The 18,393-nt window shown below is 37.0% G+C and overlaps 3 protein-coding genes across 3 annotated transcripts; all 3 read right to left on the bottom strand.

Moving 5' to 3' along the window:
* Nucleotides 1-4,275, bottom strand: LOC131988808 (olfactomedin-4-like). The gene is made up of 5 exons (XM_059354069.1): nt 4,219-4,275; nt 3,977-4,141; nt 2,402-2,614; nt 1,171-1,312; nt 1-794 (listed from the first exon to the last, which is right to left on the bottom strand). The coding sequence occupies exons 1-5, from the start codon at nt 4,273-4,275 to the stop codon at nt 1-3; spliced, it is 1,371 nt and encodes a 456-aa protein (XP_059210052.1).
* Nucleotides 4,276-6,832: 2,557 nt separating this feature from the next.
* LOC131988770 (olfactomedin-4-like) lies at nt 6,833-9,670 on the bottom strand. Its single transcript, XM_059354017.1, has 5 exons — nt 9,623-9,670; nt 9,365-9,532; nt 9,039-9,251; nt 7,956-8,097; nt 6,833-7,626 (listed from the first exon to the last, which is right to left on the bottom strand). The coding sequence occupies exons 1-5, from the start codon at nt 9,668-9,670 to the stop codon at nt 6,833-6,835; spliced, it is 1,365 nt and encodes a 454-aa protein (XP_059210000.1).
* Nucleotides 9,671-13,433: 3,763 nt separating this feature from the next.
* Nucleotides 13,434-17,148, bottom strand: LOC131987768 (olfactomedin-4-like). Its single transcript, XM_059352629.1, has 5 exons — nt 17,095-17,148; nt 16,113-16,277; nt 15,812-16,024; nt 14,342-14,489; nt 13,434-14,263 (listed from the first exon to the last, which is right to left on the bottom strand). The coding sequence occupies exons 1-5, from the start codon at nt 17,146-17,148 to the stop codon at nt 13,434-13,436; spliced, it is 1,410 nt and encodes a 469-aa protein (XP_059208612.1).
* Between the last annotated feature and the right edge of the window lie 1,245 nt (nt 17,149-18,393).

Raw genomic sequence — 18,393 nt, forward strand, 5'->3', positions numbered from 1 at the left:
TCATTCTTCGTTAAACCTCAAGTTATAGGACACGTAGTATCCACTGCTGTACATGTAAAGCCTCTGATCAGTGGGATTGTAGTGCAGGTTGACAAATGTGTCCTGGAATTTCTGAAGGGGAATACTCATGTACCGCTCCTCTCCAGTCAGGGTGTTGTATGAGTAATAGATCTCCTCTGTCTTCAGATCCCCAGGTCTGGTTGCATACATGACTCCACACACCATGAAAGCATTCCCCACCAGAGGCTTGAACGCACCGGTGGTCCATTCATCCTCAATACCGAACGATTTCTCATCTAACTTAGCAACAACAATTTTACCCATGGCTTCCTCTGAGGCATACATTACCCACAATCCTTCCTCATCAGCTGAAAAGTCCAGATACTGGTTTGGTGAGTAAGTGTAGGTGAATCTCTGGCTTGCTTTTGTGATTTGTCTGTGACTATAAACAGAAGAGGTCAGATTGAGTTTGGTCATTCTGACAGGGTTGGCAGCCTGGTAATATACGGCGTTGCCATGGACGATATAATTATTACCAGTGCCTTCGTAGCCTTGTGGCAGACCGTGGTGTGTGAAGGAGGATCTCTGAAGGAGTTTGTTGTAATTAGAGTACAGGTAGAATTCATACACAGAGGGACTGCTGTATGCACCGTACCAGTACATGGACTCATGGCCTCGAACTGGTTTGGAGTCTTTACCCCACCCCCCATACAGGTATCCTGGGTTCAAGTGAGCATTCAGTTGGATGACCGTAGGTTTGCTGACGCTCATGATTCCTGTGTGGTTGCAGTTGCCTGAAAAGAAAAGAAAAGAAAAGGAAAACGTCACCATCACATGCAACCCTGGGCGATTACAAGACAAAAGGCTCCACCACCTCTCGTTGTGTGTTTCTGTGAGGTCAGTTTTGTGTTTTTCTTGGTTGTTTTGTGTCTCTTTTCAACTCGTTTTGTATCTCTTTGTGGTAATTTTTTGCCATTTTTGTAGTTGTGTGTCACTTTGAGGTCATTTGCACTTTTCTTGGTTGTTTTGTGTCCCTCTGTCATCACATTTTGGGTCTTTTTTTGTCTTGTTGTGTCTCCTTGTGTCTTCTTGGGGTTGTTTAGCATCTCTTTCATAGTAATTTTGTAATTCAGGACCCCAGACACCTGAGAAAATGGCTAATGGCCTCACCAATATCTGGCTTGATGATCTCCTGCTCCTTCTGGCACTCCTCCAGCTTCTTCTGCAGCTTAGCGAACTCAATGCGGATCACCTCCAGGTTGCTCTTGTCATAAGTCTCCAGTTGGTTCACGATGAGGGTCATGTTGCGGATCTAGGAATAGAAACACAAATCGTATGGAAATTTAAAAGGATAATTTAGATTTTTCCATGTGGTTGTATGAGGTACTTTTCCATACTCACTGTATTACTTATGGCCCCCAGTTTGCAGAAGCAGGCGTATACTGGCACAAAAGATAAGTAATGCACTGATACACTGAAGACGTGGGTCATTGTGTGACTTTAGTAAATCTGAGCAAACACTTTAAAACACGACACAATTACAAAAACAGAATCAGTTGAGCAGCAACTTCCTTGTTGTGCGAGATAAAATACTGTTTCCGTCAATGGACCCTGGTGGCTTTGACAGAAGTAGCCTGTAGATAACAGCTTCTGGTCCCTGAGGGCCTCCTCGAGCCAAACTGATATAGATTTTTCTAGGTGGGCAATTTTATGGTTAAAATACATTTTGTTTAGCCCTCTTTAGCTTAGCTTCTGTGTTGGTACTGCTGTCTGCTTCTCTGAACTGGGGACATGCCAACTGCAGTCTACTGTAGGTGATCCAAAGATAATACTCTGGGGTAACTATTAATATTCTTAGATAGATAGATAGATAGATAGATAGATAGATAGATAGATAGATAGATAGATAGATAGATAGATAGATAGATAGATAGATAGATAGATAGATAGATAGATAGATAGATAGATAGATAGATAGATAGATAGATAGATAGATAGATAGATAGATAGATAGATAGATAGATAGATAGATAGAGTAGTAAAATACAATAGAATAAAATACTGAGGTAGCATAAATAAAAACTATATGGGGTAACTATTAATATTCTAGATAGATAGATAGATAGATAGATAGATAGATAGATAGATAGATAGATAGATAGATAGATAGATAGAGAGATAGATAGATAGATAGATAGATAGATAGATAGATAGATAGATAGATAGATAGATAGATAGATAGAGTAGTAAAATACAATAGAATAAAATACTGAGGTAGCATAAATAAAAACAACAATAGAAAAAAAACACAGAATAGAACAAGGACACTTAAGAAGTAAAAAAAAAATTGTATGAAGAAAGTCACATTATTTGCAAGTATGTTAAACAATAGCTAGGTTACCTCAGTATACACACTGTCAAACAGGGGTGATGAGGAGTTGAGGGAGCCTTTGAGCTGAGACACCAGAGCCTCAAACTCTCTGAGCTCGATCCTGAGCAGCTCAAAGTCCAGTTTGATGTAGTTGTCAGGACTGCTCTCCAGCATGGCCACTCTCACAGTCAGGTCCAGCAGTTCTCCCAGGAAGATGTCCAGTTTGCCTCCATAGTGGACAAGCTAAAAGACACACACTCATATACTGTAAGGCAATTACTTTCATGCAAATGATATCCTTTATTATTCGTTCTTCAAGGGATCTTTGATTGTTAATGTTACTTTTTAACCATTTTGTACGGTTAGTCATTGCAACAATGCATTGTATCTTCTATAAAATTACACATAATGACGTATTTCTCATTGTATTCAGTAGGACTCTCAGGCAAGTATTTTACTTATCATTGAATCTCTAAAGGTAATGTTTAATCTGACACTCCAAAAATCCTAATATATTCAGTTTTATTATCATGTTTCATAAAAAAAAAAATCAAATTCCCACATTTAGGAAGCATGAAACCAGAATTTAAGCATTTTTTATGCTTAAAAAATTATAAAAATGAGTATTCGGTTATAAAAATAGTTGCTTATTAATTTTCTAATCAACTAACAGCTTAGTCGACTAATCCTTGCAGCTTTAGTTGACACATTGAAGGAATTTAACATAAAGCCAAGAGAACGGCCTCATAGTAGTACTGTACTTAAGTAGCCTACAATTTTGAGGTACTTGTACTTTACTTGATTATTTCCATTTTATGTAACTTTATACTTCTACTCCACTACATTTTGAGGCAAATATTGTACTTTTTACTCCACTACATTTAGCTGACAGCTTAAGTTACTTTTCATTTGTCTAATCAATTTAAATTGATTAGACTTTTTTCTAATTTAATCGTATAACAGTATATTAAGTAATTAAATGAGACCTGTTTTCACAAAATCAAAACACTGCTTACATAAAAGCATCAACACAAATAATGTAGTAATACATTAAGAATATATAAAACAGTCTGAGTGTGTCCATTCTGCATAACGAGTACTTTTACTTTGATACTTTAAGTACATTTTGATGCTGATACTTTTGTACTTTTACTTCAGTAAGTTTTGAATGCAGCACTTTTACTTTTAGTGGAGTCATTTCACAGTGTGGTATTAGTACTTTTAGTTAAGTAAGGGATCTGAAAATAATATATACATATATATATTATATAATAAAATAATATGAAAATATTTTCCACCACTGGAAATGAGTAAATCCATAGTACATTAGTAACACTGTATGGGCCCTTGTTGATACATACAGTAATGTATGTTTCACAGCAACTTTGCCAAAACAATAATTCCATTTATTTGCATTGTTTTTAAGGAATATCAGTTAACAGTACATACTTACAGCTTTACAATAACAGCAGCAAAATTTCTTCAGTAAGTGCAGGACTTTTACTTACAAAAAAGTTACTAAAACAAAAAAATTATTTACTCTGACTGTCTGAACTGGAGCACTTCACAATGCAAGAAACATAGAGGATGCTGTTTCATACTCACTTTATTCATGTGGATCTCCAGCTCCAGCCTCAGGTCAGTGGTCGCTTGCTGCATGTGTTGCACTCGGTCAGCAGGGAAGCTGCTGTCGGGCAGGAACACACTGCAAACACACTCCAGGCCTCCACCAGACGTGGTCACATTCCCTGACTCCCAGTCTTCCATTGGCTGCAAGACAACTCAGTTATTGTATTAACATATTACACAGTATTCAATAAGCTTTAACAGCCTTCTTTTAAACTTACAAGCCAAGCCAGAGCAGGGCTCAGAAGGAGAAAGAGCAGCAGCAGGGTCTGATGCATTTTGTCTCTGATGGCATTGTGTCTGATTGCTTCTTACTCTTTGGGTTTTCCGCCTCTTATCAGCAAACATAAAGCATGTGACATCATTCCACAGTTGTAACAATTGTGTTTGCATCCTTGAGATCAGGGCAGGTGTGTATATTACACCCCTCAGACCTGGGAATATTGTGTATGGTTGGGTTTTATCCTCAGAGAGTTTGTTTGGTCAGTGACGGAACTTCAGGATGTAAAAACTGCTCACTGCATTCTTTTACCAAAGTACAGAACTGTACGAGACCTAAATTTAGACAAGAAACATGGGTAACGCTTTATATTAAGGTCCTTGTAATAACCATTAATTAACAAGTAATAAGGCCCTTGTAAGTCCTTACAAGATGCTACAAGATCAGGATTATTAACACTATTGTGTGTTTATAAGCTTATATAAGTGTTAATAATGGCATTACAAACACCCATGACCCACCCATTATGTCTTTGCCATGCCTTTATTAATCTTATTTTGTTTGCTTATTGATATTAAAATATACTTTATTGCTCATCTATTATAAGTTAACTATAAGATCACTATGCTTTTTGCAACTACTGGATCTAAAGCGAGAACAATGCCTTATTACTTGTTAATTAATGGTTATTAAGGACCTTATTATAAAGCGTTACCGAAACGTGTTAATATTTTCCCAAAGCTGTTGAATTTCAGGAACATTTCTGAAGTCTCATAATATTCCCATTTTAAATTACTGTGCATAATGTTGTTATACCACTGGGAACTCACTGTCTGAATCCTGGTTAATTACTTGTCTCCCACTTATATGATGCAGAGTCTCCACATGTAGTCTGAAATGACACAAAACTTATAAGCTAAAAATACAACAAAGCTGTTTTGCATTTAGTGTTACTTTAATTTATATATTCCAATTTAGGAGTAAATTAATTGGTTGATTATTTTGGGCTGTAGGGTGATCGGTTCAACACTAATCTTAAGCTTTTGTTACATCCTGGTGCACAGCTGAAAATGTTGCAACAATGCAACTTAGCCTTAATTCATCCTGTCCCTCTGGATTGACAGAGCAGACATCAGCGTTGTTTCTCATCTGTTCAGGCCTTATTTATAAAAAAAAATCTATGGTTCAAGCAGACCTCTTGACCTCTTGACCTCTTGACTTTGACACTTTGATGCGTGAATACTAAAAGATATAGTGACTGATTATTGGCTTCCAGTCTGCTGCAGTATTTGCACCTTCTGGACATAAGTTTACAGCTTCAACATACTGTGTATCCAGTGGTGGAATGTAACTAAGTACATTTACTCAAGTACTGTACTTAATTAGAATTTTGAGGTACTTGTACTTTGCTTGAGTATTTCCATTTTATGTGACTTTATAATTCTACTTCACCACATTTAGAGGCAAATATTGTACTTTTTACTCCACTACATTTAGCTGACAGCTTTAGTTACTTTGCAGGTCAAGATTTAACATAAAAAACATGATCAATTTAAAGTGATTAGAATTTTTTCTTTAATCAAACCATATAAAGTATATTAAGTAGCTACTTTGAGGAAATTAAAACACTGCTTACATAAATTCATCAGTAATAATACTCGAATGCTATATTTGGAATATATAAATAACAATCTGAGTGGGTCCATTCTACATAATGAGTATTTTTACTTTTGATACTTTGAGTACATTTTGATACTTTTGTACTTTTACTTAAGTAAGTTTTAAATGCAAGACTTTTACTTGTAGTGAAGTTATTTAACAGTGTGGTATTATTATTTTTACTTAAGTAATGAATCTGAATACTTTTTCCAACACTGTGTGTATCTCAGATTCGATATTCTTTAGATTTTAATGGGCACATATTGTGAAAAAAAGCACTTTTTGAAACACTTTTTCAGTGTGTGTGTGTGTGTGTGTGTGTGTGTGTGTGTGTGTGTGTGTGTGTGTACACATACATAAAAGACAGTCTGCAAGAAGTGCTTTGGGCTTTTTTTCATGAGGGTGGCTTAAGGAGACGGGCACTTAAACACAGCGTTTCATGCAGAAGGTTAGAACAGATGTAATCAGACAGAGTATGAGATAAACAATGTTTCTGGAACATTTAAACATAAAAATAAGCATAAAATGTCCCATTTTATTGTGTTATTGTGTACTATGCAATTTAGATTGATTATATGTATTTGCTTCATGTCTTTGTCCATTTTAAATCTGATGAATGTACAGTAGATTTGATTCATCATTTATATAACTTCATTAGTGTCATATTTGATTGCACACACTGGATCTACTTCAGTTATTTTTTACTTTTATTGAATTTGTATAAATTGATTATCTGGATCTAATCTTAAATCATGCACACATGTTTTTTTGTCTGTCAGTAATTTTGTTATAGTATTATTAAAATAATTGACACAGTTTGAATGCTTCAGTTTGATTTTATTTAGGAAAAGACAGTAAAGTATAACAGGTCATAGCTTTATAGAGCTGCAGGAACAAAGTGAGTAAATACAGATCGTTCGTATCAATCACAATACGCAGATCACAAAGAGGAGCTATCACTGTTTGTTAAACCTCACGCTGTAGGACACATAGTAGCCGCTGTTGTACATGTAGAGCTTCTGATCAGTTGGATTGTAGTGCAGGTTGGTGTATTTCTCCTGGAACTTGGGGAAGCTGATGCTGAGGTGTTTCTCCTGGTTGGTCTTGGTGTCGAAGGCGTAGTAGATCTCCTCCGTGTTCAGATCCACTGACCTGGTGGCGTACATGACTCCACAGGCCATGAAAGCGTTGCCAGCCAGCTGCTTGAACGCACCAGTGTTCCACTCCTCCTCGACACCAAAAGATTTCTCATCTATTTTAGCGACAACAATCTTACCTTTGTTCCCCTCTGATGCATACAATACCCACAAGCCATTCTCATCAGCTGAAAAGTCCATGTTCTGACTGGCTGAGTAACTATATGAAAACTTTTCACTGGCGGCCGGGATCACTCTGTAGTCATATCTTGAGCTGGTCAGATTCAGTTTGCTCATACTGAAGGGGGAGTTTTTCTGGTAATATATGGTGTTACCGTGAACAATGTAATTGTTACCGGTGCCTACCCACCCATTTGGTATGTCATGCTGTTTGAATGCGGACCTCAGAATCAGCTTTTCATAGTTGGTGTACAAATAGAAGTCATACACATTTGCACTGCTGTATGCACCATAGAAGTACATGGACTCATAGCCTCTAACAGGTTTGGAGTCCTTTCCCCAGCCCCCATACTGATAACTGGCCGCCAAGTGAGCATTCAGTTGGACCACCGTTGGCTTGCTGATGCTCAGGATTCCTGTGTGATTGCAGTTGCCTGAAAAAAAAAAAAGGAAAAATGTTAACACAAGCCCAGCCCAATATCTAGAGTTAGTCCTTTTTTGGGATCTTTGTAGTTGTTGTGTGTCACTTTAAGGTCATTTTGTGTTTTTCTTGGTTGTTTTGTGTCTTTCCGTAATAATCTTTTTTAAATTTTTGTTCATTTTTTGTTTCTATGTAATCATTTTGTGTCTTTTTGTTGTCTTTTTGCATCTCCTTGTGTCTTCTTGCGGTTGTTTAGCATCTCTTTCATAGTAATTTTGTAATTCAGGGCCCCGGACCCATGAGAAACTGCTAAAACAAAAAAAAAATGGCTAATGGCCTCACCAATATCTGGCTTGATGATCTCCTGCTCCTTCTGGCACTCCTCCAGCTTCTTCTGCAGCTTAGCGAACTCAATGCGGATCACCTCCAGGTTGCTCTTGTCATAAGTCTCCAGTTGGTTCACGATGAGGGTCATGTTGCGTATCTAGGAATAGAAACACAAATCGTATGGAAATTTAACAGGATAATTTAGATTTTCCTGTGTGGTTGTATGAGGTACTTTTCCATAGTTAGTGTATTACTTATGGCACCGCCCCCAGTTTGGAGAAGCAGGCGTATACTGGCACAAAAGATAAGTAATGCACTGATACACTGAAGACGTGGGTCATTGTGTGACTTTAGTAAATCTGAGCAAACACTTTAAAACACGACACAATTACACAAACAGAATCAGTAGAGCAGCAACTTCCTTGTTGTGCGAGATAAAATTACTGTTTCCGTCAATGGACCCTGGTGGCTTTGACAGAAGTAGCCTGTAGATAACAGCTTCTGGTCCCTGAGGGCCTCCTCGAGCAAAACTGATATTGATTTTTCTAGGTGGGCCATTTTATGGTTAAAATACATTTTGTTTTGCCTCTTTAGCTTAGCTTCTGTGTTGGTACTGCTGTCTGCTTCTCTGAACTGGGGACATGCCAACTGCAGTCTACTGTAGGTGATCCAAAGATAATACTCTGGGGTAACTATTAATATTCATAGATAGATAGATAGATAGATAGATAGATAGATAGATAGATAGATAGATAGATAGATAGATAGATAGATAGATAGATAGATAGATAGATAGATAGATAGATAGATAGATAGATAGATAGACAGACAGACAGATAGATAGATAGATAGATAGATAGATAGATAGATAGATAACTTTATTCATCCCTGAAGGGAAATTCGGTCGTCACAGCAGTCCGGTATTCAAGTATAATAAAATACTGTAAAATACAATAGAATAAAATACTGAGGTAGCATAAATAAAAACAACAATAGAAAAAAACACAGAATAGAACAAGGACACTAAAGAAGTTAAAAAAAAAAAAGTATGAAGAAAGTCACATTATTTGCAAGTATGTTAAACAATAGCTAGGTTACCTCAGTATACAGACTGTCAAACAGGGGTGATGAGGAGTTGAGGGAGCCTTTGAGCTGAGACACCAGAGCCTCAAACTCTCTGAGCTCGATCCTGAGCAGCTCAAAGTCCAGTTTGATGTAGTTGTCAGGACTGCTCTCCAGCATGGCCACTCTCACAGTCAGGTCCAGCAGGTCCTTCAGGTACACCTCCAACATGCCCTCATAACTTGTCATCTGAAAGAGAGAAGAAATAGAAATCAAAGTGATGATGACTCACCAAACCGTTATCATGTAAATGCAGTCGAATCGCCTCCAATCGACTCCAGTCTTAATATGTTTTACTGCACCTTATTCATTTGAATTTCCACCTCCAGGATCAGATCCTTGCTGACTTGCTGCATGTGCTGAACACGGTCAGCAGGGAAGCTGGTTTCAGGCAGATACACATGACAAAGGCACTGGCCTGCATCACCCACTGATGCAGTCACATTGCCAGACTCCCAGTCCTCCACTGGCTGCAAATACAAAGACAAAAAATACTACCATTTATATTGATCATAATAAATGACTGATGCATGTCTTAATAGAAAAGACTGGTTACTTACAATCCAGGCCAAAGCAGGACTGAGCAGCAGCAGCAGAATTGGCACCATTGTGTCTCAGTTTACCTCTCAAGTGTTTCCTTGGTGGCCTGATCGTACGGTTTTTAAAGACAGCTCTTATCATATCGTCACAGACACCTTCTCTCTTCCCATAGTTGTTATTTGAGGTGACTGGAAGAACAGATGTTCATTCACAAGTACCGTATGACTTATGGCATTATCCTTGTTTGCTTACAATAACTTTTGAAGGATCCAACACGCAGGGTTCGATCTGAAAACAGGATGTGGATGAGAAAAATGCCATATGTAGTGAATTCCCGGCAACACATTGTAAGGTTTATGGCCTGTTGACTGAGTGTTGCATGTGTTTTGTTAGATACTGTAGAAAGAGGTCATCATATCCACCTGCTGACACTGTCTCAGGCTGTGTAATTGGATCTAATCTAATCCAAACAGTTTCATTTATGGTCGATCTTGTTTAACAGGTCATATTAGTTTGTATAGTCATCATCTTAGAGGTTAGCTCTCACTGTTTTGCAAGTAAAAGAATCAAATTGCTTCTTTGTAATGTTTCCTCATCCACATGGTTAGTTGTGTAATCCTGTGCGTATGACTTGGGTGGTGCTCTCATGTGAAAGAGATGATGTGCCACAAGGGAACTATTTTGGAGTGAAATGCTGACTATGCATGAGCAATTTTTTATTCATTTTATCAGCAACACTGAAAAAAATCACTTGTTAAACCTTTGGAGTCCAGGAGATTTGGTTCAAATTTGTCAACTCCCTATGCATTAATTTCTGTCTGTGTTAAGCATCTTTCAGTCAAAGTATAAAGCTGCCAGGAACACAAAATACAAACAAAGACACAGGTATCTGTGGAAATGTACCATTTAAAAAAAAATGTATACACACAAAAACAGCAGAAATAATAAATAAAAAATAATAAAACTAAATAAAACGTGTATTTTCAATAAATGGATAGACTCCAGAAGGTTAACAGAAAGGTCTGCAGCAGTTGTGGAAAACATATTCAGACTGCTTGCTTAAGTAAAAGAACCAATACAACACTGAAATGACTCCACAACAAGTAAAAGTCCTGAATTCAAAACTTACTGAAGTAAAAGTACTTATTGTGCAGAATGGAGCCAATCAGATTGTTTTATATATTTTCTAAATATGTTATTAAATTATTTGTATTGATGCATTTATGTAAGCAGCTTTTTAATTTTGCAAAGATAGGGCTAATTTTAACTATGTAATATAGGCCTACTGTTAAAAATCTCATCACTTTAACTTTATCACGTTTTTATGTTAAATCTCGACCTGAAAAGTAACTAAACTTGTCAGCTAAATATAGTGAAGTAGAAGTATAAAGATATATGAAATGCAAATGCTCAAGTAAAGTACAAGTACCTCAAAATTGTACTTAAGTACAGTACTTGAGTAAATGTACTAAGTTACATTCCACCACTGGTTAGCAGGTATGACCATAGTAAATATGATTTGTAAAATTGAACTTTTTTTAAAATCTAGACTCAAACTCAGTGTGGGTTATCACTCCGATGCAGTTTAGATGTAGATTTCAGGTTGTGCTCATTTTAACGTCTTTGTGCACTGCTGGGTAGATTAATCTACAGCAATGCATCATAAGATCATCATATGTTTGTCCTATGAAAACCACTTTGGGCCTTCTCTAATCAATTTACATACACATTCAGTGGACACCAAGGGGATAAAAAACTGTAATCTGAAAAGTAACTCAAGAAGTCAGACAAATACAGAGCAGTAAAAAGTATAATATTTACCTCTAAGATGTAGTGAAGGAGAATTATAAAGCAGCATGTAATGGAAATACTATGTAAAGTACAATTACCTACAATCTGTACTTAAGTAAAGTACTTGAGTAAAGCTATATAAGCATTAGGTTTAGGTTGCATTATTTTCTCATTCCTAATTTTTGGGGAAAATATTGCATCCTGCATCTTTCAAAATCAGGTTGTTTATCCCAGCATGCCATTTGACCTGTCATAGTTGAAAAAGGACATGAGCTGGTAATAACATTAACAACCGCTCTGTTCTGTTTAAGTGTGAGAGTGAGCCAGCATGCACAATACCAGGACCCTGAAACTGAAACAGTTATAATATGTCAGCCATAAATAATTGTATAATTTACACCAAAGTTTTAATTACTGTGACATGTAAAAAGGTCTATTGCACTTATGCATACAGTCAGTGGTGGAATGTAACTAAGTACATTTACTCAAGTACTGTACTTAAGTTCAATTTTGAGGCACTTCTACTTTACTTGAGTATTTACATTTTATGTAACTTTATACTTCTACTCCACTACATTTTGAGGCAAATATTGTAGTTTGTACTCCACTACATTTAGCTGACAGCTTTAGTTACTTTACAGGTCGAGGTTTAACATAAAGAGAATTTTTTTTAACATAAAGACAATTTAAAGTGATTAGACATTTTTTCCTAATTAAATCATATAACAGTATATTAAGTAATTAAATTAGCCCTATCTTTGCAAATTTAAAACACTGCTTACATAAAAGTATCGATACAAATAATCTAATAATATATTTAGAATATATAAAACAATCTGAGTGGGTCCCTTCTGCATAACGAGTACTTTTACTTTTGATACTTAAAATACATTTTGATACTGATACTTTTGTACTTTTTCTTCAGTAGGTTTTGAATGCAGGACTTTTACTTGAAGTGGAGTAATTTCACTGTGTTGTATTGGTACTTTTACTTAAGTAAGGGATCTGAATACTTTTTCCACCACTGCATACAATATATATGAAATGTATTAAGTGGTCAACACTATGGTTGCAGACTGAACATGGATAGTTTTTCTCACAGAGAAAAGGTGAGAAAGTAAACATCATTATAATAAATTCAATGATTTATCCTGCAATACAGCATTTGTAGTTAAGAATCATAGTTTATGCCTAGAAATTCTCATCTAATAGTGGAAATAAATTCCTTCTTTTGTATGGGTGTTTATAGAAGTTACAGTTTATTTCCACATGATCAAATAGCATAATTGTTCTGCATGTCTTATTTATTTCAGTGTCAGAAAATATTATAAAGGCTAATAAAACCATCAGTAGTGGAATTATCTTAACACCACAAGATTGTATGTTGAGTGTATGAGTTTCTCATTTCTGTGGTGGAATGTAAGTTAGTACATTTACATTTACACATTTGTGCTATTTGTAATGTCCTGTAGTTCCATTTTATGTTACTTTATAGGTTACTTCTACTTCTACTTCACTGAGATGAACTTGCACCTTTTACTTCACTACATTTTCCGACAGCTTTAGTTACTTTTCAACGTATAGTTTTTCATAATTTTTCCTTTTCAGTGAAAACCATGTATCTCCAATCTCTGTTTGTGTTTAATATTTATCCAAAAACATCATATATAGCAGCAGAACTCTTACACGGAACATTTTACTGAGTACCTTTACTTTAAATACTTTAATAGACCATTTGGTGAAAATGCCTGCATAATTTTACAGCAATTTTACTTGCTGTGGAGTATTTTCACTGTGTGTTAATACTTCTACTTAAGTAAAACATTTGAATGAACTGACTCATTTTCAGTCATTAGAAAATAATTCACTTTATACATGAGCATTTGCACAAGGACACACTTGACACTTTTGTAATGCTGAAGATCATTTATTAGCAATCAAGAGAGAAGAAGAAGGATAAGTGGTGCTCTATGAACTACAAGAAAGAAAAAGACAGAGATCATTGCTTCATTCACATAATGTGATACTTATTATATATATTTAGGGCAGGAGAACTGCTGGTGCCGCAGTGGCTTTAGTAGTGTGGTTAAACCACAGATGGTAGTTAACGTAGTAGCCATCGTTATACATGTAGAGCTTCTGGTCAGTGGGATTGTAGTCCAGGTTGGAAAATTTCTCCTGGAACCTCTCAAAGGGAATACGGACGTAGCTCTCCTCTTGGGTTTTGGTGTCATACATGTAAAATATCTCCTCAGTTTGGATATCAACTGTTCTGATGCCATACAGGACGCCACACACCATGAAGGTGTTGCTCATTCCTGGTTTATAGACGCTAGTATCCCATTCCTCCTCAACCCCAAAAGAAGGCTCGTTTATTTTAGCAAGGACCAACCGACCGCTGGACTCCTCAGTGGCGTAGGTCACCCACAGGCCCGTCTCATCAGCGGCAAAGTCAAAGTTCTGATTGGGGGAGTTAGTGTAGGAGAATCTGGTGCTGGCTCCAGGAATCACCCTGGACTCATATTTCATGGTGGTGAAATTAAGTTTGGCCAACCCAAACGGGCTGTTGATCTGATAATACAGAGAGTTGTCACGGATGATGAAATTGTTCCCTGTGCCAGTCCAGCTGCTGTGTAAGTTGTGATGCTGGAAGTGGTTTCTCAAAATGAGATTCTTATAATTTGTGTAGAACCTAACATCAACAATGGAGCCACTGCTGTACCCAGAGTACCAGTACATAGATTCTCTGTCAGGAACAGGTTTTGAATCTTTCCCCCAGCCTCCATATTTGTAGCCTGCATTAAGATGGGCATTCAGTTGGCTTACAATGGGCTTGCCGACCTTGATGATACCCGTGTGTGCACAAGAACCTGCAGAGAAAGTGAGGGAACGTTAGAGTCCAAAGAGGGCTTAGATTTAGATGTGGATATGAGTGTGAATTAACTTACCAATGTTGGGGTTGAAAAGTTCCTGGTGGCGTCTCTCACACTCCTCGAGCTGCAGCTGCACCTTGACGTACTCCCGACGCGTCACCAGAACCACGTTCTTGTCGTAGGTCTTCTCCAGCCTGGTCAGGGTCGCCACCATGACTGTGATCTGAGAGAAAACATGATATCAGTGGATTGGCATCATATCTGTTGACGAAGATCCGCCATGTCCACAAAGAAACAGGAAGTGACATAAAAAGACTACAAAGAGACCAAAAAACTACAACAACTGCATAGAGACACATAGAGGGTCACAGCGACAGTGAAAAAGAGCAAAACAACCACAAAGACACATATATAATACAAAGCAACTCAAAAATAATCACAAGACACAAAACATCCACAAAGGGACTCAAAATGTCTACTAAGAGACACAAAGAAACTACAAAGAGACTCAAAAATGCCTGCAAAGAGACATAAAAAGACTACGAAGAGGCCAAAACAACAACAAACAGATGCGAAACAGCTGCATAGAGACACAAAGAGCCTCAGATCGACAGTGGAAATGAGCAAAACTACCACAAAGAGAGCCAAAATGAAATACAAAGCGACTCAAAAATAATCACAAGACACAAAACATCCACAAAGAGACTTAAAATGACTACTAAGAGACACAAAGAAACTACAAAGAGACTCAAAAATGTCCGCAAAGAGACATAAAATAAAATAAAAAGTGATGCTAAACAATCAAAAAAGAAACAAAAAGACCTTAACCCATAAGAACCCAGACCCAATTATCCTTAAAGGATGTGTTCTATAAGTTGACCACATAAAACACATTTCTGATGTTTTAAAAAAAAAAAAAAATGCTACCCCTAAATGCCAAAGATCTGTGATGTGACATATGAACGTTACATTGGCCGTTTATGGTATTTATGTTTATGATAGTTCTTATTTTAAAATAGAAAAAAAATAGGCAAATTGGTGTCTCTGTAAGCATAAAATGTGTCTTTTTCTTTTGCATCTCCATAACATATATCAAAATTGTGACTTTACTTTGTTCAGTTCCCTATTAACGGTTTAGAATTGTTAAATGGGTTTAAACTTAGCCAAGTAACAAAAAATAACCTTTTTAAAATTATCTACTTTTTCACATTTCTATTCCCAGTCACAGCTACATTTTGGAGAAGTCACTTCCTGTTAAAGTCACATGACCACCACACCAGGGTGTTGAGTATATGTCACTTAGGGATTTAATGAGTTAAGGTGAAGCATAAAGCTGAATATGGGAGATTATAGAAGATTTAAAGTGTTTGTTACATGAGTGTCACCATGGTTTCTTATGGGTTAAAGAGACACACAACTACTGCAAAGAGATAGATACACACAGAGAGACATAGTGACTACAAAGGGACACAAAAGAGCGACAAAAAGAGGCACCCGGGCCTCATTGTCCCATAATCGGCCCCTGCTGCCATCATGTAGACCTACCTGTACACGCAGAGACTCAAAGACAGTGGTGGAGCCTCTGATGGAGAGCTGCAGCTCTTTAATCAGAGCCTCCACTTGTTTGATCTCCACCTTCGTATCGTCCAGGTCGGCATCATTGTAGTCATCAGGGTTCTTCTCCATTGTTTCTATTTCTGCTGTCAGGTGTATTATCTTTTCTGCATACGCTGTCAGCTTGATCTCATAGTCTTCCAGCTAAATAAAAAGTCGAGACAAGGATGATTTTATACATTGTCGTCTCTGTCTCAAATCTCTTGCACATGCTTCAAGTATGCCTGCACACCTTGCCCATCTCCAGCTCCACTTTGTGTGAGATCTCCGCAGCTGTCTGCTCCACCACCACCAGGTCTCCAACAGGGAAGGTAGAACTTGGCAAGAAGGCGTCACAAGTGCACCTGTCCCCACCTCCTGTCCCATTCCTGGCTCGCTCGCTCCACAGGCCTACATACTAGTCACATAAACGTACAGCAGATCAGTTAATGTGACATCCTTAACAGAGGTGGGCAGAGTAGCCAAAAAATTTACTCAAGTAAAAGTACTGTTACTTAAGATTATAATTACTCAAGTAAAAGTAAAAGTACTCATGAAAATAATTACTCAAGTATGAGTAAAAAAGTATGCAGTGAAAAGACTACTCAAGTACTCAAGAGTACAAGTACCGCGTTTTCTCCGGATTTATTTTTGAAAGCAACACAAACGGTATAAAATAGTAGCAAACAACATATAAAACAGCAATCTTCAAACTAAAGATACAATATATTGCCATAAGTTGCAACGGGTGGACCGACATCATATTAAACCCTATGGATTAAGAATGGGATGTCACTTTAGTTCATATGTGAGTCAAGGCAGGTGACGGGCCGTTAAAAAGTGCGCGTTCACTGTTGCTATGGCTATGACCAACATGACAACACTTGTCATCTGACCCAAGTAGCTGCATTTGATTGGCTAGATCATTTTCTAATGTTTTTTATTGGTTGAAAGCTGAAGACGTAGAAATAGATCTCGCATGTAATAAAAAAAAAAGATTAAAAAAAAAAAAAAAGTAACTACCATCACATAGCCAAATAGAACGGCGTAAAAGTACCGTTCCTTCTTCAAATATATACTCAAGTAAAAGTAAAAGTATGGTCCAAAAAAACTACTCCTAAAATTACAATTTATCCAAAAAGTTACTCAAGTATTTGTAACGGAGTAAATGTAGCGCGTTATTACCCACCTATGATCCTTAACGCATAAAGATGATTTAAATCATTCATACATACCCCTGAGGCCATCGACGAGCTCAGCAGCGCTAAGAAGTACAGAGTGCCGATCATTGTTGGTGCGGTCAGAGTTGTTATGATTGAGATAGTTGGATCTTTGGGGGCTTATATTGCCTGTTTCTACATCCTGCAAGTTGCAGCACCTGTCCTACTTCACAGCACTGTTAGTCAAGATCGCACCTAATGAGTCACACCTAATGTTATCTTCAGCAAACACAGATGAATTATCGGATGTTCCAGTCATGTTTGGTTGTGGAGCAAAATTCAGTGGGTGGGTGGACCATCTGACAGAGTTCCCAAAGTGTTATAAAGTGTTTTGTTTCCCCAGATGCAGGGCTGTAGTATTCTTTTTAAGTCTGGTCTCAAGAGACTTTTTTAGGTCATGCACTTGTCTTGGTTTTGTGTCTCAGCTATTGAAAACTGGCCAAGTTGTACCTAATACTGATTCAGTGCTTTGTTATGCATATATATATATATATATATATATATATATATATATATATATATATATATAAAATATTATTTCCGGCGATCCTAACTCAAAATAACTATATCAATCACTATATATCACTAAGTTTATTATGTTATTATGTTCAATGTCTGTTTGAAAGCTGCTCCTGGATATGTGAATTTCCCTGGGGATAAATAAAATTTCTATATCTAGATTGGATCTATCTATCTATCTATCTATCTATCTATCTATCTATCTATCTATCTATCTATCTATCTATCTATCGATCGCACTAGAAAGACATTATTGACACTATTACAATCATGAACTGGGCTTGATTTTCTCTGTAGTGTATCTTGACTCTGGCTCAACTGGACTTGGTCTTGGACTTGACTTGGACTTGATTCAGTTTAACCTTGAGTAAAGTCCTGCCCAGTTGGTTTTAATATTGAATATACTGTGCACTGTCAAAAGACACATGATTAAAATCCATCTTTATTTAATAATTGTGCGTAACAAAGTAGCCAACAATTTCAGGAAAAAAATATTCATAACATTTCAAACCATTTTTCAGAGTTGTACGAACCTGGTCTCACAGGAATCCGTGAAATAGTCACGGATTCGCTTCACTCAAAATCCGTGGATTAGCCACGGAATCACTCAAATTTCCGTGAAACTGACACGGATTTCATTACAATGCAAGTTTATATTTTTTCCTATTGGTTTGTTCCAAGTCACGTGACTTTTAAGGTCCTGGCGGTCAGAACAAAAAACATGGCGGAGAGTTCTCTCATTTTTTGTGAAAAGATCAATATTTTGACTTAGTTTCTGCATAATAATGTATTTTG

This window comes from Centropristis striata, chromosome 16 (assembly GCF_030273125.1).
Source record: "Centropristis striata isolate RG_2023a ecotype Rhode Island chromosome 16, C.striata_1.0, whole genome shotgun sequence".
NCBI classification, from domain to species: Eukaryota; Metazoa; Chordata; class Actinopteri; order Perciformes; family Serranidae; genus Centropristis; species Centropristis striata.

What these genes read in the sequence shown, in the direction of transcription:
- LOC131988808 (XM_059354069.1), bottom strand. Translation starts at nt 4,275, where the DNA reads ATGCATCAGACCCTGCTGCTGCTCTTTCTCCTTCTGAGCCCTGCTCTG. An exon ending in GCCCTGCTCTGGCTTGGCTT is followed by an intron (nt 4,142 to 4,218) that starts GTAAGTTTAAAA and finishes GTTGTCTTGCAG; the next exon opens with CCAATGGAAGACTGGGAGTC. An exon ending in TTGACAGTGTGTATACTGAG is followed by an intron (nt 1,313 to 2,401) that starts GTAACCTAGCTA and finishes TTCTATTCCTAG; the next exon opens with ATCCGCAACATGACCCTCAT.
- LOC131988770 (XM_059354017.1), bottom strand. Translation starts at nt 9,670, where the DNA reads ATGGTGCCAATTCTGCTGCTGCTGCTCAGTCCTGCTTTGGCCTGGATT. An exon ending in TTGACAGTCTGTATACTGAG is followed by an intron (nt 8,098 to 9,038) that starts GTAACCTAGCTA and finishes TTCTATTCCTAG; the next exon opens with ATACGCAACATGACCCTCAT. An exon ending in GATCATCAAGCCAGATATTG is followed by an intron (nt 7,627 to 7,955) that starts GTGAGGCCATTA and finishes TTTTTTTTTCAG; the next exon opens with GCAACTGCAATCACACAGGA.
- LOC131987768 (XM_059352629.1), bottom strand. Translation starts at nt 17,148, where the DNA reads ATGATCGGCACTCTGTACTTCTTAGCGCTGCTGAGCTCGTCGATGGCC. An exon ending in TGGAGCTGGAGATGGGCAAG is followed by an intron (nt 16,025 to 16,112) that starts GTGTGCAGGCAT and finishes CTTTTTATTTAG; the next exon opens with CTGGAAGACTATGAGATCAA. An exon ending in TTGAGTCTCTGCGTGTACAG is followed by an intron (nt 14,490 to 15,811) that starts GTAGGTCTACAT and finishes GTTTTCTCTCAG; the next exon opens with ATCACAGTCATGGTGGCGAC.